This window comes from Elephantulus edwardii, unplaced genomic scaffold, assembly GCF_000299155.1.
Source record: "Elephantulus edwardii isolate Elephantulus edwardi_28Jun2011 unplaced genomic scaffold, EleEdw1.0 scaffold00128, whole genome shotgun sequence".
NCBI lineage: Eukaryota > Metazoa > Chordata > Mammalia > Macroscelidea > Macroscelididae > Elephantulus > Elephantulus edwardii.
In genome coordinates this window covers 1,954,678-1,979,846 of record NW_006399878.1, presented here as the reverse complement: position 1 = coordinate 1,979,846, position 25,169 = coordinate 1,954,678, and the positions used below count along the sequence as shown (strand labels likewise).

Here is a 25,169-nt window from a genome sequence, read left to right as displayed (position 1 = left end):
AAATGCACTAGGGACATTCACACCCGTTTTCTCCATGACTGTTTTCAGTAATCCTTGAAAGCAGTCCCCAGAAGACACTGCTCATGTATAGGTCTATAGAAGCATTAGAACTTGAGTCAGTAGTGTATCTAGTATCTTGAGTCTTGGCTCCAGTCCAGTTGATAAATGAGTATCATTGATTTTATCATGAATTACCCTTTCAAAGTTAGTTCACCAGGTGTAGGTTCTGTGTAACTCCTACATGCTTGTCAATTTTAGAAAGACAAAACTTTAACTCATTGGCATCAAGATATAGCTGACCCTTATAGAGAGTTTCTGAGGCTATACATCACATAGAAGAAGATCGCCTGTCTTTCTCCCTTGGAGCCATTGTAGAATTCAAACTGCTGAAGAGATAGATAGGCCTTTGGGTTAGCAACTCTTTATGGACTATGGCGCCAGAGCTCCCTAGAAAGACAAAGCGATCTTAATTCTTCAGGCTATCTTCAGAAACTAAATATACAAGTCAAAATCTAGTGTTCTGTCCCACAAAGTACCAGCTGAAATTTTATATTTTAATAAAAGGGTTAAGTTCTTTAACATGTAGTAACGAAGCAGTTCATGCACAACTGAATGTATGCCTCATCATGCAATTAACATGAACATTGGAATGAAATATATATATCTCAAAAGATTATTTTTTTATTTCTTTTTCATATAAAGAGAAGCATTGGAAGTGACTCTCAAGGAAGAGCAACAGCTGCTAACAACAAGCGTCAGCTTAGTGAAAACAGAAAGCCCTACAATTTTTTGCCAATGCAGATTAATACTAACAAGAGCAAAGATGCTGCTTCAGGTCCTCCAAAGAGAGAGACAGTTGCTTCAGTACAATATAAAGAATTACTTGCTTCTGCTTTAAGTAAAGACATTTTGCAAAACTGTCAAGTCTCTGAGGAAAATGGAAGAGGAGAGCCTGCCGTGGAGAGCAGCCAGGTGATAACGCTGGGGGGATGGCCTTTTATTGGTTTTGCTTTTGTTTTCACAAATCTCAAAATATGAAAATTAGTATTAAAAAGAAGTTATATTAGGTGATGCACATAGACAGTTGAGTTGGGTTAAAGTCTGATCTTTCTCATTAATCTATTGGATTTACTAAAAATGGAACATCTTTAAAACTGAAAATAATTATAGAAATGGTATATTCAGGTTTTTGTTTATCTGACATGTGGCTCGTTGCCAGTTTTTAATTAAGGGAGTGTGAGAGACTGATAAATAAATTCTTGAATTTTTTTAATGGTAATAGAAGAGTCTTCAGAAATATGTACAGTATTTGTAATTATTTAGTTATAATGAAATAAGACTAATGTTAGAAAGTCTTTTAAATAATAATGTTTAGTCTGCTGTAAACGCAGTCAAACCCACTGCTATTGAATCAGTTCTGACTCATAGGAAGCCTTTAGGCCGAAAGAGGACAGGCCATAGGATTCCCAAGACTGTAAGTATTATCAGAGGAACTGGTTGCATCTTTCTCCCTTGTAGCAGCTGGTCTTTTTGACTAGCAGTTCAATGCTTTAAGCACAATACCACCTGAGCACTTCCCAGTTTGGTATACAGACCTGTTGATAGAAATAATTGGGTAATAAAGTGAATTGTGAAAGTTATAATTTCAGTTGCCTGAAATTTAGAGTTTTTGGTACTGGTAGTTATAAGTGACTCTAAATTTAGTTTAGAATTTTTGTTTGTGTGCTTTCATACAATATAAATTATTACTACTTTTGAAATACTAAAATCTTTAATTGTGAATCAGTATTTTATGCTTTTTAACATTATATATATATATATATATGTGTGTGTGTATATATATATATATATATACATACATACACACACATATGTGCTTGTTGGATTTTTTTTTCCTCCCTCTGCAGATTGTAAGCAGGCTTGTTCAAATTCGTGACTATATTACTAAGGCTAGTTCCATGCGGGAAGATCTTGTAGAAAAAAATGAAAGGTCTGCTAATGTTGAGCGCCTTACACATCTTATAGATCACCTTAAAGAACAAGAAAAGTCATATATGAAATTTCTTCAAAAAGTCCTTGTAAGTTTTAGAACTTTGTAAACAGTATATGCATACTAATGACACTGGTGCCACCTTACAGGAGTCTTTGTTTATGTTGAAAAATCATACCATCCATTGTAACATATTATTGTCCTTTTTAATAGTTTTATGATTTATACCACTAAAATATTTCAGGCTAGAGAAAATGAGGAGGAGGATGTTCGGACTATAGATTCAGCTGTGGGATCTGGTTCTGTAGCTGAGAGCACATCGCTAAACATAGATGTGCAGTCTGAGGCTTCAGATACCACGGTAAGCAGATTTTTGGTAATTAAAATGCTGGAAATGAAGGTTTAAATTTTTTCTCCATTTTTCAAGATATTTTATGGTCATTTCTAATGAAAAGTGTATTCTAGGGAAGAAACCCTCAAATTGTTCATGTTGTATATCTTTTTAAAGTTAAAAAATTTCTTAAACATTAAAAGTAGCTCTAATGATTTGAAAGTTTAGTCATTTCTTATCTTTGATTTACAGAAACTTTGGTTTTCTAGTGTATTAAGAAGAGCTCTACTAATTCTAACAAAGTTTAAATTTGTGGCAGATACACAAGCATTAAGGACAAACTGTCATTAGAGTTTTGGAAGTTTTCCAGGTTTGTCACTTAAGGCTCATTTTAAAGACCTTTAAAAGACTTTATCAGGCTGTGGCCCAAGGCTCTGACAAATCCCAATGCTTAAACAGTTGAGAGGCAAGACTAGAAAGTGGGGTAGTACTGCATTTCAATGATAAATTAATGTCAGCAAAATACTAAAATTTCTGAGTCTATGAAACAGACTGTATCAGAATACTGTCTTTAAAAAATAGCCAGGAATTTCAGAGAAAGATTTGTAAAATAAACTTAGTTCAAGAGATTTAGAAATAAGATTTTAAAGCTAGTGTGCTTTTAACTATTTTTGATAAATGTATCTGTAATCATGTATTAGTAAAATTGAAGACCTGTCATCAGTGAAGGTTTTCTTATTCAAGGATGATAATGTATTTATTTTTTTATTTTGAGATATATGCCGCAATACCATTCAGCATCAAGAATTTGAGGGTTTGTTTCCTTTTACTATTTGGTGTTGTATAGTGTCTTATCTGCCTCTTTTCTTTGAAAACAAAATTTGAAATTTTTTTACATGTTGGTTTTTTTTTATGGGGAAATATTGGGGGGCTTGATCTTAACAGCTTTTGAGGACTATGTTAAAATTATTGTTTACATTCTTGCTGAGAATAGTTTCTTTTTTCACATTCTTTTTTACAACTGAAATGGGATTGGAAGATATAAATAAATTCTGCTGGGAAAGATGTTACAGTTATAGTTGACGTTAATATCTTATGTTCACCATTATTAAAATATCTTTCATAATAATATAAAATTATGACATTTGAAAGTAAGTACTAACAGAGTAAATGTTTGTGTATGCTCTGGTTGCTTCCAAAAACTGGAAGTAGTTTGTTGTTATGTACTGTCCAGTTGAATCTTACTCAATAGCTGACTTTCCAGCAGGTTTTCAGAGGCAGTAGTCACAGGAGAGAAGACTGCATTTTCTCTTTGACAGCAGCTGATGGATTCAGATTACATTAGGGTTATTTTAGTAAACAACAGTATAGCCTGTAGTAACTTAAGTTTACTGCTACCTTGGTAGGTGGATTGATTAAACACAAAGAAGTATGCCCCTAATTTTTTTTTTTAATTTACAAGATTGACTTGTAGATTGAAAAAGCATCTGTGTTAAGAAATTAATATGCTAGCTATTTAATGAAAGAAGTGTCTTATAGTCTGAGAATTTGGCTGTGCACTGAGGACAGTCAAGGGAATTAAGCTTCACAAGAATAGTTTTCAGATGTTGCTGTTACCACAAGTCCAAAAGAGAGTGGTGACAGATGTCGGAAGGATAGGTAGGGAACTGAAGCCTAATAGGAAATAGAGCTGAAAACTTAGGTTTCCCTCAAAGATACACATTATTAACTTAGAACTTCTCGAAGTGAGAACTTCTTTTATTTATATTTCCTCACCTTGTTTGCTTTTCTGTTGTTACTACTTTTAAATATGTGATGAGGAGCTGCACTGCCACTCCAGAGGCACACAGAGATGGGCAGTCTCCCATGTGATTTACTCTCTCTGAAAACTCAACAAAAGATCAGCTATAAATTGGTTCCAACTCGACAGTACACAATATATATTGACATGGAATTGTTTATCATAATTTGCTTTAGCTACATGTTTTTTTCAGTGTTCTGTCTTTTGCTTGCTTATGTCTTTCTGCTTATTGTGTGATGGCTATTCTTAATTTTATTTGAAACTTAATGAACATTTCCTTTTTCGCTTTTAAAGGCTCAAAATTTAACATTTTTATTACATCATGACCATAAATGTGTTACTTTTTTCACTGATATTTGTAATTATGAATTAAGACAATACTTTTTACTTTCAGTGTTATTTCGTATGGTCATTTATTAAAGGGTAGGGCAAAGGAGCAAGCTGTTGATGTTCCTTGTGTTGTAAGAATAAAATACTTTTATTATATTGTTTGGTTTCTATGTTCCTGTTGGAAATCTCTTCCTTTTTTTTTTTTTTTCCAAAGGAAAGATATTAAAGGAACCAATTGATTTGTTTGCTGATATTTTGTTCTCAGGGTTTGTTTTAAATATTCTTTTGAAAATTTTTATTTTCATTAAAGGTGCTCAGGAAAGGCTATCACTTTTATAATTTTGCTTAAAACAGTTTGAATAAAAATAGCATTTGCATAACTCATATTCACTTGACAAGAGCAAATTCTTATTTTTAATGGTTGAGTGTAAAAATGGAACTCATTGCTATGGAGTTAGTTCCAACTTAGTGACTCAGTTGGGTAGAGTAGAATGACCTGTCAGATTTCCAAGGCAATAATTCTTAATGAGAACTGACTGCCTCATTTTTCTCCTTAGAGTAGCTGGACTGATAAATTCAAACCACCAACCTTATGGTTGTTAGCCCAAAACTTACCCAACATATCTACCAAGGCTCTCATAATTGAAGGTGATGTTAGCTGTCATAGAATTGACTATTACTCATAGTGACCCTTTGACTGGAATCTTGCCCTATCTTGAATCATTCTCATCCTTGCTGTAGCTCATGTTTGCAGTCACTGTGTCAGTCTATCTGTAGAAGATAGTCCTCTCCTTTGCTGACCCTCTACTTTTCCCAGCGTGATGTCTTTTTTCCAAAAAGGCTAGTGCCTGTCCTAACAGCATGCCCAAATTATGTGAGATGAAGTTTCACCATCGTTGCTTCTTAAGGAGCGCAGCCTCCTTTAACTTCCTTCAAGATAGATTTGTTGAGGGGAGCTCTGGTGGCCTAGTGGCAAGAAGCTGCACTGCAATCCCAGAGGAACACGGTTCGAATCCACCAGATGCTCTGCCGGAGAAGGAGGCGCAATATCCTCCTGTACCAGTCAGATCTGATTTGACGGTACACGCACACAAAATAATAAAAAATAATAAAAAATTTAAAAAAAAAAAACCACAAAAGATAGATTTGTTGAGAATCACTGGTTTCATATCTTTAACTAGCTCATTATCTAAGATTAGTCTTTCACCCCAATTGGATAGGTAAATTATATTTTCTTTCTAACTTTTAAAATATAAGAAATTTTAATGTTTAAAATTATGAAACTTAATTTTCAAATATTTTGATACCTTTTAATTTTTCCATGTGGGTACCTACAAAAGTTTGAGCATACAATTTGCAGTGGTTAAGATGATCTTACTCTTTAGTGTTATGCAAAAGGTGCCCTAATTCAACAGAATAGTAAATAAATTTCTGTTTTGTTTATGTAAAACAAAAATTGTCACTTTGAAGATGAGAAACTGAGTATGAAGCACTATAGATTTCCTTTGAACTTTTGGTTCATTTTAAGTCTCCGTAAAAACTCAAAAAAACTGTCATTGAGTTAGAAGCAATCATAACTGACCCTCCAGTGTTTCCAAGGTTGTAAATTCTATTGAAGAGATTGCCTATTGTTTTCCTGCATTCTGTTGAATGTTGTTTGCTCTTAAGTCACCATCACCGCTATGTACAGTAGCTCTGAAGCTTGCTCTATCCTGAGCCAGTCTACTAATTCTGATAAACCTACTCCCACTACCCTAGTTACTGTATCAATCCATTTCATTTGAGGTCTTTCCTCTCCATCCTTCTGAGCATGATGTCTTTCTCCAAGGACTGGTCCCTCCTGGCCACATGCCCAAAGTATGTGAGATGGAGCTTCAAAATCCTAACCTCCTAGGGAAAACTTGGTTTCACCCTCTCCAAGACAGACCTATTTGTTTTCTTGGCAGTCCAAGGTATGTTCAAGACTCCTCCTGAACCACAACTCAAAGGCATCCATTCTTCAATCATCTTTAGTCATTATCCAGCTCTCTGATGCATGGCAAGTAATTGTGAAAGCCATGGACTGGATCAGGCACACCTTAGTCTGTAAGACTGACATCATTGCTTCTCAGTACTCTGGAAAGGTCCCTGACAGCAGATTTACCTAATACAATTTGCCTTTTGATTTCCTGACTGCTAGTGCTGAAAGTGTTGATTTAGGAGGTGAGCAAGCTGTAACTAACTGTTAACAACCTCAATCTCTATCATGGTGCTGCTAGTTGGCCCAGTGGAGAGAATCTTTGTCATATTGAAGATTATAGTCTTTGACATTCTGCTGCACGCACTTTAGGTCCTCCTCAGTTTCAGCAAGCAAGGTTGTGTCAGCAGCATAATGACAATCAAAATTTAGAAGTTATAACACACAGTTTCTCAATTTTGTTACTTTATTATAAGGCCATCTTCAGATGCTTAAGATCTGTTTAATCATATTCTCTAAACTGCATTTATTAAAAACCTTTCATTTCATAAGGAAAATGGAATTCTTACCAAGTGATGATTATTCTCTGCTTTATAACATCTATTAATCTCTCTTGCCCCTTCCATCCTTTTGTTAGAATCCTTTGAAAATACAGTATTCTGTAGGAAAAATTAGGCCGGAGGGGAAGGGAAGTTAAAATTGTACCCGAGATTCAGATAAAATTTGCCTTGTGGCAACAGCTTCATAGATTGATAAAGATGAGACCTAGTTGGGGAGGAGGAAATAATACTTTTTTATAAGATTAAAAGAAAATACATTCATGAGTGCCTGTATTTTGCTTTTCTGCCTTCATATCAGTTCTTAAGGAATTTAGTCTTTTTATACATTTTATGTGAAGTTTTTTAAAATTAGTTATTGTATTATTCATGTAATTTCTGTTTCATGTGGGCTAACCTTATTTCTTAAACCAGATTATGTTTGCTGCTTCAGGATGCCAACTGTGTCTTTTACTTCTGTGTTTAGGACTATCCTAGTAGTCAGGTTAGAAGCAAACAGTGTAGTGTGAACACTAAACTAGAACCGAGGAAGCCTTGCTTTCTCTAATTATGATAGTGGATAAAATCACAACTTTATCTTCATTGGGTTTATATTTAACTCACCTTTGACATGACAGGAATGATGTATGTAATATCTGAGGTACTTTAAGGCTATAATGAAAACATAAGAGTTGTCTTAAATTGTACTTTTTCGCTAAGTTAGAGTTTCATATGCCAATTGGTTTCTGTTTTCTTTTATCTTTAAACTAAAAATGGTGAAGGCAGACCAAAAAGTTTAAGAAACGTGTTTGAAAGGTGGATATAGATCTGGAAATATGATGGTTAATTTTTTTTATTTACCTTCCCTTTTATCCCATCATTGTTTTCTCCATCTCCCTAATCACCCTTTAGTCTTGGATGAGTGCCAGTGTAAAACAATATTTGTATGGATGCTCCATTGACATAACCCCTTAACTTCCAGTAGTTTTCAAGGTACAAAATTTAATAGGAATGGATGTAAATCTTAACAAGACAAAATCACTTATCTAGAATGGGAGAAATAAGGAAATACTAGTCATCGGAAAGGAGATTTAGTAAATTAGAAACTCAGAATAATAGAAAATACTCCAGTAAGGAGTAAATTAATCGTGCATATCATTAGGTTTGAAGCCACTAATAGTTCTAGTGACAAAGATTAGTTTTCTTTTTCCATGAAGATTTATAGTTTCAGAAACTGATAGTCACTGAATAGAACTCAGTGGCAGTGGGTTTGGAGGTAAAGAATTGTCACCAAAGTAAGTTCTACTTAAGCCATTCATGTTTTCCATGATTTGGACAGGAATCAAATGTGCATGGGGAAAGGATATCAGTGCATTTCGACTTTCAAAAGAAATAATTTAAATTCTTTATTCTTTGCAACTTGGTGAATCATTCATTTAAAAATCTACATAATCCTAACTAAATTTTAATGATAATGTAGATTTTATTTTTTTTTTTTGGTCCAGGACTACTGAGTTTTTTTATTCATATGCTATCTTATTTTGATGTATTTTTGCTTAGAATTTGAGATACGAACTTACATTTACAATTTTAGTTTACTGTGTTGTGCCAAGAAATCTGGAGAACAATCACTTGGCCAACTGACTAGAAGAGATCTATATTTGTTCCCATCCCAAGGAAAGGTGACCCAATAGAGTGTGGAAACTATAGAACAATCTTATTGATTTCACATGCAAGCAAGATTCTACTGAAGATTATCCAAAAATGACTGGAACAGCACATCAGCAGAGAACTGCCAGAAGTCCAGGCTGGGTTTAGAAGGGGTTGTGGTACTAGGGATGTTGTAGCTGATGTTAGATGAATCTTAGCTGAAAGCAGGGAATACCAGAGGAATGTATATCTGTGTTTCATTGACTGTGCAAAGGAGTTTGACTGTGTGGATCATAACAAACTGTGGCTGACTCTGAGAAGAATGGGAATCCCAGAACACTTGATCGTTCTAATGGCGAAACCTATGCTTGGACCAGGAGGCAGCCATCAGAACAGAGCAAGGGAACACTGCGTGGTTCAAAATTGGTAAGGGCGTACGCCGGGATGAGTCCTATCTCCATACCTTTTCAACCTGTATGCAGAACAGATTATCCGGGAGGCTGAGCTCTATGAGGAGAAATGTGGGGTCAAGATAGGTGGAAGATCTATCAACAATCTGCGTTATGCAGATGACACAACCCTGCTTGCTGAAACTGAGGAGGACCTGAAGCGTTTGCTGCAGGGGGTCAAGGACTGCAGCCTACAATATGGATTGAGGCTCAGTGTCAAGAAGACAAAGATTCTCACCACTGGGCCAGTTGGCAGCGTCAGGATGGATGGTGAAGAGATTGAGATTGTTCACATCTTTAGTTTGCTGGGCTCCATAGTCAACACTCTTGACACCAGTAGCCAGGAAATTAAAAGTCGTATTGCCATGGGAAAATGTACTGTTAGAGACCTCTCCAAAGGACTGAAGAGCAATGGTGTCTCTCTAGAGACTAAGGTGCGTCTGATACAGGCCATGGTCTTTGCAATCACTTGTTATGCATCAGAGAGTTGGACAGTGACCAAGGAGGATAGAAGGAGAATTGATGGGGAGCTCTGGTGGCCTAGTGGCAAGAAGCTGTAACTACAATCCCAGAGGTGCATGGTTCAAATCCACCAGATGCTCTGCCGGGGAAGGAGGGGCAATCTCCTCCTGTACCAGTCAGATCTAATTTGACGGTACACGCACACAAAAATAATAATTAAAAAATTTAAAAAAAGAAGGAGAATTGATGCCGTTGAGCTGTGGTGCTGGAGGAGAGAATTGAGAGTACCATGGACTGCTAGGAAAACAGATTCATCCTGGAAAGGGTTAAACCGGGTGGCTCCTTGGAGGCAAGAATTCTGAGGGTCTGTCTGACATACTTTGGACATGTAAGGAGAGACTGGTCCTTGGAGAGGGGCATCATGCTTGGGAGGGTGGAGGGACAGCGCAGGAGGGGAAGGCCCTTTATGAGGTGGATTGATTCATTGACTGGGGTAATCGGGATGAGAGTGTCAAAAGACAGTGCAATTGGCACAGGACAGAGTAGAGTTTAGGGCTGTTGTCCATAGGGTCACTATGAGTCACAGGTGACTCGACGGCACCTAACAACAACAACATTGTAAATGTTATTTATGATATTAACTTTGCAATCGGTACTCTTTACTAACTCAGAATTTTAGTTTTATCCTTTTTTATTTTTTTGCAGGTTTTTTATTTTCTAATTTTTTTTATTTACAAATTTTGAATACAAATTCAAACATTCTTTCCATTTTCCTCACTCCCCCCCACCCATTAAATTGTACAGCCTGATGATTAATTCTCCCGCCCCCTGCACATCCACATCCCTTTACTTCCAGCCTCTCCCACTCTTCTTGGATCCTTATACTCATTCTATAATGGTTCTATACAGTATTTGTCCTTATTGAACTAAGTTCACTCACCATAATACTCTCCAGTCCCTCCCAAGTTAGGTAATAATTTACACAGTCATTGCTCCTGCATGCTGCATTCCATTGTGTGAACGTACCATAATTTCTCTGGCCATTCATTTGTGGTCAGACATGTGGGCTGTAGATTTTAAATTGACTAAGTGGTAAGAAGCTGTGCTGCAGTCCCAAAGGCACACTGTTTGAATCAACCTGCTCCCTTTCGAGAAGAATGAGCAGTCTCCTCTGAAAATCCTCTGGAGGGTCAGCCATGGGTTAGTTCTGACTCTATGGCATACAACAAGAAATAGTACAACAAAAGTCAAGGTTGAGCTAAACTTATTATAAAGCAGTGTGCTCTGTGGCCTAATGAAGTAAGGAGTTGTGCTGCCAATCGAAAGGCAGACTATTTGACTCCTCTAGCCGCTTTGCGGGAAGAAAATGGACCATCTTCTCCTGTGCTGTTTACAGCCTCCACAAAACTGCTAGAGGCTCAGAGGGTCAGATCTGAATAGCTTCTGATTCAACAGCAATGAATTTAAGAGTTATTTATAAAAATACTGGGTAAATTACTATTCCATTTTTTATAAACAACACTTTAAGGATAAATGACATTAAAATCTCACTATGATTTACATTTAATATATAATCTGGTTTATAAATTTTAGAATTTTCTCAAAATTTGTTGAAATTGCTGTTCTTTTTCTTATTGGATTACATTTTGAATTTATATATTTTAAGATTAATACCTAATATTTGCTAACTTAATAAGTAGCATTTATTTCATTTGTTCCTCTACTTTTATGTAAGATGATAACCTCCTGACATTTAGGAAGAATCTGTAAGGATTTACTTCTTTTTTCTGGCCTCAGACTTAGTTGTGTATGTATATTAAAAAAAAATAGAATGAATGACACCTCTGATTCAAAATAGAAAAATATCCACTTTATCTTGTGCTTATAAAGCAGACTCGAAACTCATTGCTGTTGAGTCAGAACTGACACACTTCTGAGCCCCCATTGAGATGTCCAAGGCTGCAAGTTGCATGAAAGGAAATTTCCCCACCCCCCACCTCCCACCCCTGCTGTAGAGATGGATGAGAAGTACCATCTGTAGATTAGGAGTTTGACTTCCTGTGAATCATACCACCGGAGCCCCCTATACTTATGAAATATTATTCCGTCAATGAAACAGTCATGTCCTTGTTAAAAATAAGACTGTACCTGTGTGTATGCACACACATAAATTTTTAAATACCACTTCTAGGAATAATGGTAGAAGTTTATCTTAGTCTGGTCTTTCTCAGAGAGACTTGCTGGTTATTTACCTGGTATCATTTACTCTTTTTTTGTAAGATCTGGGTGTGTGGTATGTCTTTGTATTTGTCCCTCTTTCTTCCTTATTTTACACTCTCAGCATTTCTATCAGCCTTTTTACATGCCATTTTCTTTACTTACTTTAATGAATTTCTCTTCATACTAAAGCAATGCTTAAGGTTTTTTATTGTGAAATTGCCTAACTTACTGTGGCAGGCTGTCTCTGTTCTGGTTTTTTTCTAAAGACTACAAAACTAAAGTACACTAAAACTGTGTATAGTGCTATATATTTACCTATCTATGAACTTTTGCAACTAGTAATTAAAATAGGAACATGATTTCCTTACATGTAAGTATTGTCGGTCTTATTTTCCAGGCCAGGGATCCTCAGCAGGAGCCTATGGAAGAGATAGAAAATTTGAAGAAACAACATGATTTATTGAAAAGGATGTTACAGCAACAGGAACAGTTGAGAGCTCTGCAGGGGCGACAAGCTGCTCTCCTGGCTCTGCAGCATAAAGCAGAGCAGGCTATTGCTGTGATGGATGATTCTGGTATGCTATAATCTTAGAGTTGTAGTTTCACATGCAAGGCTTAAACAAATAGTTATATTTCACAATAGGTTCTGATTATTAGATAATCAGATATTGCCTGTTGACTAGTTTGGAAAGCTACGTGTGAGGCTTACCTTATCCTGTGCTTTTCTCTGGTTATGCAGAAAAGGCTGCAGGGACAACTTCTGGCCAGCATACTGTACCGAGCAGACAGCCAACTCGTTCTTCTTTTCATCAGAGTGTACCTTTAAGAGGTAAAAGGGACAGGCTGGAGTTCTTTTTTGTGTACCTCAGTTTGTTACTTGTCTCTCAAGGAAGAGTGAAAATTAAACCTTTTAAGTGAGGCAGTGCATACATTTCTAGAACATGTTTAGCGGCTGTGATTTCAATTAGATCTCCAGTCGCATTCAGAAGGTCTTTGAAACGATATCCTTTACTGCTGCCCAGCAACTCAGAGACATTCTCTTCTAAGTGTTTAGTTTCTCATTAACTTAAAAAATAATTTTAAAAAAAAATTATTTATTGAGTCAGTAAACTATGGTGTTAAATCAGTTTTTTGCCTCTGCCATTCCAATCTAATAATAACTTTCCTCCTTTTATGCAATTTATTTTTGCCACTAGATGTAGAACCTCATGAAGTTTATCCTGCTGTTACTCTTTACCCTGTTACCTACCACCTCATCTATTGCCTCAGATTGTTGTAGTTAAGTGCCATCGAACTCGACTACAATTAAAAGCACAGATCACTGTTACCTAATTATTCTACTATTTTTAAGGAATTTTATGACTTCAAAGTAACAGTCCAACTAAACTAAACCCACTACCACTGAATCATTTCTGATTGACCCAGTTTCTGAAGTTGTAAATCTTTACAGAAAGAGACTGCCCACTTTTCTCTCTTAGAAACTGGTGGATTTAAACCATTGACCTTTTGGTTAGCAGCCTGAACGTTATGTATAGTTAGTAAGTACTAATAATTACACACATTTTGGTCTTATTTTCCATATGAAATCTAAAGTATCATGAACTTTTACACTTACATTTAGGAAATAGATAATTTAGGCAACAAATAACATGATGAATAAACATTAATACTTTTCAGTTACGTAGATAATTTTTAAAAAGCATGATATGAAACAGAACAAGAACAGAGTAATTTGAATTTTAAGTACTATCTTAAAACTTAAAATAAGTGATATAGTAATATTAAATTTCCCTCATGTTTATGAGATATTGCACTGGAATACAGGTAGACCTAGGTTACATAAATGGACTTAACAAGTCCTACTTGGCCCTTTAGTGTTAAGAAAATTTGCCCTCCCTTTGAAATGATTGACTCAGTCTCTACTCAAAAAATTCTTCATTACAATAATTTCGTTTGCTTCTAAAAGGCTTTCATCGTTTTTTGTATGAAACAAACCTATGGCCTGAGTCGATTCCAAGTCATAGTGACCTTCCATTGGATTTCTGAGGCTGCTCATTATCCTACCCCAGAGCAGCTAGTGAATTTCCAACCCTTAACATTTCAGTTAGCAGTGTTATGACACTACACCATGAGAGCTCCATTTTTGGAGCTAAAGTAGGGCCAAATAAGAACCATATATGCATCTGTGTCTGAATTATCTACAAATTATTGAAGAGACAGAGTTAGGAATGTGTTTCAATACCTCAAGACTGCCTGTACTGATTTTTTGAAACAATTACAGTAACAGCCTTCTAGCAGTGTTCAGAATTGTTGTTCATTGAATTGCTATGAGTTGTAATTGACTTGATGGTGTCTGAAAACAACAGCTTAGAAAAGAGGCAACAAACTTACCACGAAAAAGAGTATTCCTTTTACTGTATAGTAAATTGTGTGTTTGTTGTCTGGGCTATAATTTCTTTGCAATATAGATGTTAGACAAGATAAGTGGTGTTTTATCCAGCTTAGAAATATGCCAAGTTTAGTTTCTTGGTTGGAAAAGCCAACAATTTTCTTTTTTTAAATTACAATCTGTGGCCTGTTTTCTTTTTGAAATTAAGAATTAAGAGCTGAAAATATGAAGATCATGCAGATGGGCTGGAAATTAAAGCAGCAACTGGTATAAAGATTATCATCTGAAAAGTAATTTAGGAATGCTGTTAAGTACTGTCAAGTTGAGCACAACTCATAGTGATCCTATGAAAAGAAGACTTGAACCCTGTTCTATAACTCATCGTTTCTCTATGTTCATAGAGTTTTCAGAGGCATGCTGTTTAGGAAGTGGGTTCCACTCCTGCTTCCAAGCCTGTCTCAATCTGGGAGCTCCACCAAACACTGTCTACCATGAATAACCATTATGGTATTTGACACACCAGTAACACAGCTTTCAGCATCACAGCAACCCCAAGTTACCTCAGTACAGCAAATTGACAGACCAGGGCTGTACTACTAAGAAGAATGTTTGTCCCAAACACAATTAGCAGCCCTTGGGGCCAATTGACTTTTAATATTTATATACAAAACCCACCCCTTAGGTCCTCCCTGACTCTATAAACAAGAGTTCACAGCTCATTGTTAGTTAAATCAAGTAAATCCAATCAACAATCCAGTCAGCTCACACATGATTGTGAAGGGGGAAACCAATCAAACAGTCCACACCAGACCCTCAACCAAAACAAGAAAAGCCACCTTCCAGAATTCAACCATTTCACATGTGAGCCTTCAAACTTTAGGAATATGAAGCTTTTTAAAGAATACACTATTCCAGTATGTGTTAAATCCACAAGTAACTGCTTCAGAAAATGAGTAGTGGTACTGCAGAGTTTGACCAGCTACTTCCCATCTTCAGTTAACCTACAATTTTTCATTACTGCTTATTTTTGTAAACAAATTTTACTTATCGTCAGTAGCTGCTTTTGTCCTTTCATGACATTTGGAAACAAAACTGGTTTATAATGCCTACTGCACTTACATATTTGCTATCTGATCCTTTTCGGAAAAATTTGCCAGCCACTATAGTAGAAGACTGATTCTTTTGGAAGAAGTGAAACAGACCTGTCAAAATAAGTTTGTTTTTTAGGCTACTGCTTCTTTCCCTATTATCCCATTTCAAACAGGTTGATTCTCCTAAGCAGAGTAATAAACACAAGCTTGTTTGGTGGGGTTTTTTGGTGGGGTTTTTTCCCTTTTTTTTAACCGCATGAAAGATTCGGCTTTTAAGTATCACTGGCATCTGTCCTCTCCCAATCCTTAATGCCTTCTTATAGAATCAAGGACTTCTTCAGATACCTATTTTACTGGATAATCTGTCCCTAATCCCTATACTCATACCTTTGGATGACTGTTATCAATTAGGATATGATTAAATCCTTCCTTATTTGGGGGCAAAAAAAGATGACTTCACTAGCACTATGTGAGTGTCCATTTATTATTAGGTTAGGTATAAACATTTAATGAAATAATTAAAATAATAATTAGTTGGCATATAAATACGAGGATTAATTAGTTTCAAATTATGCTAAGATCCTTTTTTTTTAACCTTATACAGTGCTTTTATTTTCACAATTAGAAAAGGTTTTCAGTTTATTTGTGTAATGAATAGTTGTGAATTTATTTTCTTTCTAGTTGTAACGGATGCTACAGGTAGTCTATCAGGAATCAGTATAACCTCTGAGTTAAATGAAGAGTTAAATGATTTGATTCAGCATTTTCATAATCAGCTTCGTGATTCTCAGGTAATTTAATTTCATTAGTATAATGGGGTTTAACTAAACATTGATTGAAACAGTGATATTTTAACTTTAGTGACCATAATTATCATTTGACAAGGTTATTTCAGAAACACAAATTCAAGTATTAGCAGGACTTGATTACCTGATTAATAAAGGTGGGATGTGATTCTTCCCTCAAGAATACGTATTCTAGTGCAAGTGATACAAGTACTATGCTTTGAAGTATATTGCAAGAAACTCTGCTTTGAATGAATTAATTACTATTATTTAATTTTGTATTCTACTAGATAAGTTTTCCCCTCAACAGTTGTCAAAACTCTCAAGAATTAGGTTTTATACAATTGTTCATGTTTATTTTATATAATTAAATACTGTTGATCTATGCCTGCATTACCTGATTATTACCCCGTCTTTTCAAGTCTCCATTGACTTTCTTATTCTTTCATTCCCCTATCCACACACAACCTCTTCTGTCCTAGTGATTTACCTCCTCCCTTTTCCACCCCTTCTTTCTTTCAGATAGTGTATATGATATATGAATGATTATATAAAAGCCCAGTGTACATGAATGAACACAGTGTAGATGAAAGATGATATAAAACACAATATATATGCATGAAATACAGTGTATATGTATGATGGTATGCAAACTAATAATAATAGGAAAAACTGACAGGTTTAATTTGGTAGTTTTTTAATATTTTACTAACAACTTTTAAGAAATTTAATTTGAGGATTAAGTGTTACAGTATATAATGGTATTTAATGATACTGGAACTTCTGTAAATAATGACATAAATGCCAATTTTTAATCTGGACATTGGAAAGGAAAGATGAATTAATAATGCCTTTCCACTGGACATGAGTACGGTTGACTAAGATGCATTGCTTTATGTCTTCCTGCTGAAAAATTGAAAATTAAAGAATATGGTACAGAAAATACAACTTTTAACTTTATTTTTCTCTTTACCCCATCACCCCTCCTTTTTTTAAAAAAAAAGCCTCCAGCTGTTCCAGATAACAGGAGACAGGCAGAAAGTCTTTCCTTAACTAGGGAGATTTCCCAGAGCAGGAATCCATCTGTTTCAGAACATTTACCTGATGAGAAAGTTAAGCTTTTTAGCAAAATGAAAGTACTACAAGAAAAGAAACAAAAAATGGACAAATTGCTTGGAGAACTGCACACACTGCGAGATCAGCATCTGAACAATTCTTCATGTGAGTAAATGGGTCTCAGCTGTATTAGATCTTATGGAGAACACATATATACACATGTTATTGACATTATATAACATAATTATATAGTAAATATTCAATGAATGAATGAATGCATCGTCAAGAAAATAGCTTTAGTGGGGAAGGAAGATTTGCATGTTCAAAGTTTTTAAGTAGTATAATGAAAGTCAGATAGAGAGTTAACTATTGAATACTTGGATAAAGCACTTCATTTTTAATACTTTCCCTTCAATAAAAGCTAATCCATATTAGTGTTTTTGGTTAAAATCCCTGAAACTGTAAAATTTTGCTTTAGAAAATATTTATGAAAAAAATAAAAAAGCCACCATGAAATATGTTAAGGCATTTATAAAGTACAAATGGTTTAGTGTAGGAAGTCTGTAACACAACATCATAGGATATAATGTGTAATTTTTTAAATATATATGTCAGGCAATTAACTAAAAGAACTATCCTTTCTATAGCACACATATTTTACTTTGACAAGTTCACACCTAATTACTTGTCTTCACTTGGTATCCTCATAACCTTCTCAAGTAAACAATATTAGGGAAACTAATGTAAATAAGAGGAAGCCTTCCTTATCAACATTCTTTCCAGCCCTTGTTTTAGTAAAGAAGGGGCAAAGGATAGAAATGTTACCTGTTAATCTCTACTCATTTTTTATTTCTCTGTCATCCTCACAAGAGCCTTGCTATTTCTTTCCTGAAAATACATGTAAAATACATTTTACTAGTCTCCTCCTTCTCCAGCTATAATCTAATCCTAATCGCTCCCATCTGACAGATAACCCACCTAGGAAAATTTAGATCTCAGAAGGAGTCCTTAAGGTCTGTGGGCAATTTTAAACATAGAAAATCACACTGCCTACTAATGACTAACGGATTGTCATTCCTTCTGCCACCTAAACTGAGAAAGTGTGCAGCATCAAAGGGTCAAGGAATAGAATGAAAACACTGCTGGAGACCAGTTGTAGCAGTCCTGGCTTTAGAACTGAGCAGTAGATGATGATGCTCCTGTGAGAAAGAGATAAAGTCGTTTTAAAGAAGGTAGAGAAGTACAAAGATTCTTTATTAACTGCCTCAGAAAGCCTGTAATACCTTTGGCAGGTATATATTGTTGTTTTTAGCTGCTGTCAAGTCAAGTACAATTCATAGCGCCCCTTTGAACAAAAGATCTAAACCCTGTTCTATCCTGTGCCATCGTCACACTTCCTGACACGTAAGAGCCATTGCAGCAGTCACCACATTAATCTACCTGACACTCCACCCTTCCCAGCATCATGTCCTTCTCTAAGGAAGAGCCCCTCCTAGTAACATGTCTAAAGAATGTGAGGTAAAGTCTCATCATTCTTGCTTTCAAAGAGTACTCCAGCTGCACCCTCTCTAAGACATATTTGTTCTTTTGGCCATCCATGGGATGTTTAGGGCTCTTGGCTAACACTTTAGCTGAAGGCATTAATTCTTCTTGATCTATATATATTGGTAGATATATATGAACGGAAAGTAATTAGAATTTAGTTTAAAGAGTACAGAAAATAAACTGCTATCCAATTAAGAGAATTTTATTACCAAGTAGTATTCCAGAACATTTGATTGTACTTATGTGTAATCTATACTTGGACCAGGAGGCAGTCGTCAGAACAGAACAGGGAGACACTGCATGGTTCAAAATTGGCAACAGTGTATACTGTTGTATACAGATGTATTCTGTCTCTGTACCTTTTCAATCTATATATGGAACAGATCATCTAGGAGGCCAGGCTGTATGAGGAGGAATGTGGCATCAGTATTAGAGAAAGATTCATCAACAACCTGCGTTATGCAGATGACACAACCCTGCTTGCTGAAACTGAGGAGGACCTGAAGCGCTTGCTGCAGAAGGTCAAGGACTGCGACCTTCAATATGGATTGAAGCTCAACATCAAGAAAACAAAGATTCTCCCTACTGGGCCAATTGGCAGCATCATGATAGATGGTGAAGAGATTGAGATTATTAAAAGCTTTAGTTTGCTTAGTGCAACAATCAACACTGTCGGTACCAGCAGCCAGGAAATCAAGAGACGAATTGCATTGGGAAAGTAAGCTGTCAGGGACTTCTAGAGTTCTGAAGAGCAACGATGTATGGTCTGATCCAGGCCATAGTCTTCATAATTGCTTGCTATGCGTCAGAGAACTGGACAATGACTAGGAAAGATAGAGAATTTATGCCTTTGAGGTGTGGTGCTGGAAAAGAGTGTTGAATATACTATGGACTGCCAGGAGAACAAACAAGTTTGTCCTGGAGAGGGTGAAACCAGGCTGCTCTTGGAGGCAAGGATTCTGAGGCTTGATCTGACATACTTTGGGTATGTTGCAAGGAGGGACCAATCCTTGGATAGGGACATCATGCTTTGAAGGATGAGGAACACAGAAAGAGAGGGAGAATATTGATGAGATGGATTGATTCAGTGACTGGGGTAATGAGGGTAGGTGTGTTAGAGATAGTAAAGTTGGCACAGGATGGATCAGGTTTCAGGACTATTGTATATAGTGTTGCTATGAGTCTCATATGACTTGGGGACACGTAATAACAATAGTATTCCATGATACTGTCTCTCTGTCATTATAATATTTCTGCTTGATCTTGGAGGCCAGGTTTAATTCCTAAAGACTATTGTCAAAATTCCTAAAGACTCTTCAGGTAGTAGGGCTACACTTTAATATCTTGTTGTTTAATGCCGTCGAGTCGTAGACGACTCATAGCGACCCTATGAACAAACAGCCTGAGCACTGTTCGTACATAGAGTTTCCGGAGGCAAGCCATTTTGGAAGTGGATGCCGCTCCTGCTTCCAGGCTTAATTTAGTCGGGAAGCTCCAGCCAACACTGTCCACCATGGGTGCCCATTACCACGATTGGCACATCACTGTCACAGGCTTCAGCATCACAGCAACCACGAGTTACCTCTCTACAGCAACGCACAGACCAGTGCTATACCACCTAGAAGAATGTTTGACAGGAAGACAATTTGAACCTGGCCGAGGGCCACAGATGACAATCACCCACCTTCGGCTTGGTAGCACAGCTTCCTTCCACTAGGCCATCTTAGCCACTTTATATTCTATATCACATATAGTGATCTATTTAAATTAGAACCAAGTTTATCAGAGTACTTTAATTATTTTTTCCAATGATGATGTCATTCTCACCAGTTTTCACCTTGTCTGTCTGTCTGGTTTATGTTCAGTTTTTATCCAGGGTCTGGAATGTAAAAGTGATAGCATCTGGGGGAAAAAAGAAGTGATAATATGTTCTCTTTATACATTTTGATGTGTATGGTTGTAGTGTGTGTTATTAAACAAGTGGCTTACATGTTATTAACTTCTGCAACTTTATGTCTGCAAATGGTAAATGTTTATGATTTTTACTTTTTCTACATCTAAGCAAATGTGACAGTTACTTGACATCAGTGACTAGAAACTTTATTCTTTTTTTGTAGTTGTGCCACCTTCAACTTCCCCTCAAAGAAGTGTGGATCAGAGAAGTACACCGTCAGCTCCTTCTGCTCCTGTAAGCTTAGTGGCAGTTGTTAACGGAGACTCCAGTAGCCTCACGTCATCTGTTCCTTATCCTGCTACTTCTCTCATTTCTCAGAATGAAGTTGAAAATGAAGGCCATCTAAATCCAACTGAAAAACTCCAGTAAATTTCTTTATAAACATTATTTATATAAATTAAAACTGAATAATGGGGGGAAAAGGTTTTTTTCTTGGTATTGAAAATTTCAGAAAACCAGAATTTATCTAATGTGACAAATTTGTTCAAGTGATAGAAGATGCATTGTGTTTATGATATTTCTTTTATTCACTCAAAAGAAATACATTATAAATAGGAAATTTCTATGATCTGATATTTTATTCTGGTTTTTCAAATAAAGGATCATAAACTATTACAACTACACAGAAAATCCTTCTAAATTCAGGTGAATTATAGCCTAAATTCTAGAAATGGTGTCATGTGCAGTGGTTGTTTGCTTGGCTGCTAACCAAAAATTTGATAGTTTGAACCTGCCAGGTGCTTCACAGGAGAAAGATGTGGCAGTTGGCCTCCATACAATCATAGCCTTGGAAACCCAGTGAGGGGTTCCACCCTTTGCTGTTGGGTTACTTTTTGTTGTAGATACACCAGTGGACTTTGTTTTTATTTTGTTGTTTGTTGGGGTTTTAAATTTTTTTTTTAATTAATTTTAGTCAAAGTTTACAGAGACTCTAGATTTGCATTCATTGTTGCACACTTTCCTCTCTGACTACCCCTCCCCTCAGTTCACTTTTCTCTTTAAAAAGTAAGAAAAAGTTCTGTCAGTGTTAAACAATCCTCCTCTTACTCCCCGCTATGCAGCTTTCATTCTGGACTCTTTTGTTATGACAGTAATATCTAATCATATATTCGTCCTAAACAGTTCTCTCTCTCATCTGTTTCAATGCAGTATACATTGTTTATCCTCTCTTTTCTTAGTTACCCCCAACCCCTTCGTCAGTCCTTTTTTACAGCAGTGGCATTATGCAGTATTTGTCCTTTTGTGACTGAGATATTTCACTCAGCATAACATTCTCCAGGGTCACCCATTTTGTATAATATTTCATTAGTTGCTTGTTTTTCAATGAAGTATAGTATTCCACTGTGTTAGTATATCACAGCTTCTCTATCCATTTGTTTGTTGATGGGCACTTGGGTTTTTTCCAATTCTTTGCTATTGTGAACAAAGCCACAATAAACATGGATGTGCATATATCTGCTTGGGTGGCTGTTCCGGTTTCTTTAAGGTATATTCCCAGTAGTGGAATTGCTGGGTCATGGTTTTTTGGTTTGGTTTTTTTTTTTTAAATAATTTTAATGAACATTTACAGAGATTTTGGATTTCCATTCATTCATTGCTGTACTTCTCTCCCCGCCCAACCCTCCCCCCCCACCGTCATGGTGTTTAAACTTAATGGTAAAATTTGTTTTCTTATGATCTTGTCCTCAGTGTAACATGATAATAGAGATTTTGAATCAGCCGTATATGAAATTAAACAATATTTTACAGTCACGTCTGGATATTTAACCAGATCCAAATTTTATTTGTAATTTTGCCTATAATATGAAAATAACACTTTAATTTGCTAAAATGAAGTAAACATTGTTTATTTTGTTTGTTTTTCAGGAAGTTAAATGAAGTTAGAAAAAGATTGAATGAACTGAGAGAATTGGTTCATTATTATGAACAAACATCAGATATGATGACAGATACTGTAAATGAAAATACAAAAGATGAAGAAACTGAAGAGTCAGAATATGATTCTGAACATGAAAATTCTGAACCGGTTACTAACATTCGGTTAGAACAATTTTTAAAGTTTGTTTTTCTAATATGTTTAGTTTCTCCTATTTTTAATTTGCAAAATAAAATACTTAAAGAGTGTTTGCTACTTACACTGTGAAAAAAGAAAGTCTTGATAGTTTCTTATAATATGTGACTAAAGAGGGAAGTAGTGAGTTCCATAGTTTAATACATTTGTCATAATATTTTCAGTTTCCTTATTTAATCAAGTAAACCATAAAGTAACAGCACTTTCCTGAGTTAGCGTTAGGTGTAATTTTTAAGACACATCTAAAAAATTCCAAATAACATGTATGGAGAAAATAATGAAAAATTAATTAAGAGCTAATTTTTAAATTAATTAGTTATTTGAATTTAAGTAAGGAAATAGGCAGTAATATTCTTAATTTTAATTTTTTTTTATCGGTTTTGTATTCCTATTACAGTTTAACAGTTTTGTTTCCCTGTTAAACCTTAAATAGCTTTTGTTTTTTTCCCTTTCAGAAACCCACAAATAGCTGCCACCTGGAATGAAGTAAATAGTAATGCTAATGCACAGTGTATTTCTAATAATAGAGATGGGAGATCAGTTAATTCTAATTGTGAAATTAACAATAGATCTGCTGCCAATATAAGAGCTGTAAATATGCCGCCTTCGCTAGGTATGATTGCCTATATTTTTATTCTTGCATTTTCTTTCATTACTACTCTTACACTTATCTCAAAACTACTGTTTTAAATGATACATTCAACAGACTGTCGATATAATAGAGAAGAAGAACATGGGATTCATGTTGCACAAGATGAGGGGGAAGATGCAGAAGACGAGGAAGTCAGTGGAACTTCATTATCTAGTCATAGAAACAGTCTGGTTGATCAGGCTCCAGAAGATGCTGAATTTGAACAGAAGATCAGTAGACTCTTGGCTGCAAAGCAGAAACTTAAACAGTTACAAGACCTTGTTGCAATGGTTCAGGTAAATACCACTTCACTATGGATTAATACCCCCACTATTTGTTAAGAAATAAGATCTTTCTAAGTCATATTTGTATGTGTTTGACAATTACCTTGGAATATATTTATCAGCAGTTTGCTAAATTTAAGTACTTAACATTTTGTTAGAGATTGGCAAAGTTTTTCAGTTAAGGACTACTTAGTAAATATTTTGTGCTTTAGTACTGACACAATCACTCAGTACAAAAGCAGGCATAAATAATATGTCTACAAATGAGCTTGCATTTGTCATTTACAAAAAGCAGATGATGGCGCTTGTGCCATAATTTACTAATTCGTGCCTTTTATCATATAGAATTAATCTTTGTGAAATGTAGGTGTGAAAAAGATTTTAAACAGTCAGTTGTCCAGACTTTTTCAACACAAATTCAAACAATAATAAGTGAGATCTTAAAGTACTTGATGTTAAAGAAATCAGCCTATACATAAGAACATAAGATTATATAAATAACACATTAACAGTCTATTGACTATTTAGATCCAAAGAACCAGTTAGTTTTTTTCTTTTACAAAAATTACTTCATTTTAAAAAATTCATTCCTATTCTTCTTTTTCTTGTGCCGTTTAACTCGTAATGGTTTCAACCCTGGAAAATCTTTAGTAAAAGACCAAAGACTAGTAGGCTCCAGAATGAAACCTGAGTATCCTTACTCTTTGAGTACAAATATAGTATTTTCAAAAGTTTTGAGAGTAAAACATTGAAATCTATATGAATTTTGGAAGCAAAAACTTTTTATGATGGTTATAACTTGAATGATACCAGTATTTTATCTCTGGTAGAATTAAGGTAATCTGTTTTTTAAAGGTTTATTTTGCTTGTTTTAACTTACAGATAAATGAAGGCTGAAATACTAAAATTAACCACATTATGAAAGTCTAGAAAAGTGATTGAATCATGGATTAAATCACTCTCTCACAACCTCTTTTGAAATATCACTTTGTGTCTTTCAAATAAAAGATGAAAATTTTTATTCATTATTTTAAAAATCTACATACTATGAATAATCTTCTTCTTAGAACTTTTTCTCTTCCACAGAGGTTACTTATTTGTTTTGCTAGACATTTTCTGTGTATTTACATACATCGGTATGCACCTGTTAAAAGGTGGTTTTGTTTTATGATTCTTGGTTATAATTAATAACACTAAGAATTATTGTGCAATTTGCTTTTTTCCCAGTACACAGTGTTTTGGAGAACTTGCTATTTCATATTAATATATATGTTGTTGTTGTTATGTTTTATATATATATAGGGAGAGAGAGGGAAAGGGAGGGGGATATACACACACACACACACACACACGCCCCCACCCACGCCTCTGGAAACTGAACTTGAAAGAAGGGCACTATGAATTGTGATCGACTCAACAGCATTTAACAGCAACATATCTATAGGTATATAGAACTATATGTATCTCTGTAACTATATTTATATGTAGTTCTATATTAGCATGTAGTTCAGACTGCTGACCATTCCAGCACGTATGCCACCAGGGTTCATAAAAGAATAATTAATAATAATTACTATAAATTATTTTTTTAGCTTGCTTTTATTGTTGAAGGTTATAGTATTTCAGTTATTTTTAGA

The 25,169-nt window shown here is 35.3% G+C and overlaps 1 protein-coding gene across 1 annotated transcript in view; it reads left to right on the top strand.

Moving 5' to 3' along the window:
- The window catches only part of PCM1 (pericentriolar material 1), a 161,684-nt gene that overhangs the window by 31,235 nt on the left and 105,280 nt on the right, over nucleotides 1-25,169 (top strand). Inside the window, exons 4-12 of the mRNA XM_006893547.1 lie at nucleotides 703-972; nucleotides 1,908-2,078; nucleotides 12,124-12,301; nucleotides 15,888-15,997; nucleotides 16,996-17,212; nucleotides 20,710-20,911; nucleotides 22,413-22,586; nucleotides 23,073-23,230; nucleotides 23,324-23,544. Of these exons, the coding sequence (XP_006893609.1) occupies nucleotides 703-972; nucleotides 1,908-2,078; nucleotides 12,124-12,301; nucleotides 15,888-15,997; nucleotides 16,996-17,212; nucleotides 20,710-20,911; nucleotides 22,413-22,586; nucleotides 23,073-23,230; nucleotides 23,324-23,544 (1,701 nt within the window). The remainder of the gene's footprint in view (nucleotides 1-702; nucleotides 973-1,907; nucleotides 2,079-12,123; nucleotides 12,302-15,887; nucleotides 15,998-16,995; nucleotides 17,213-20,709; nucleotides 20,912-22,412; nucleotides 22,587-23,072; nucleotides 23,231-23,323; nucleotides 23,545-25,169) is intronic.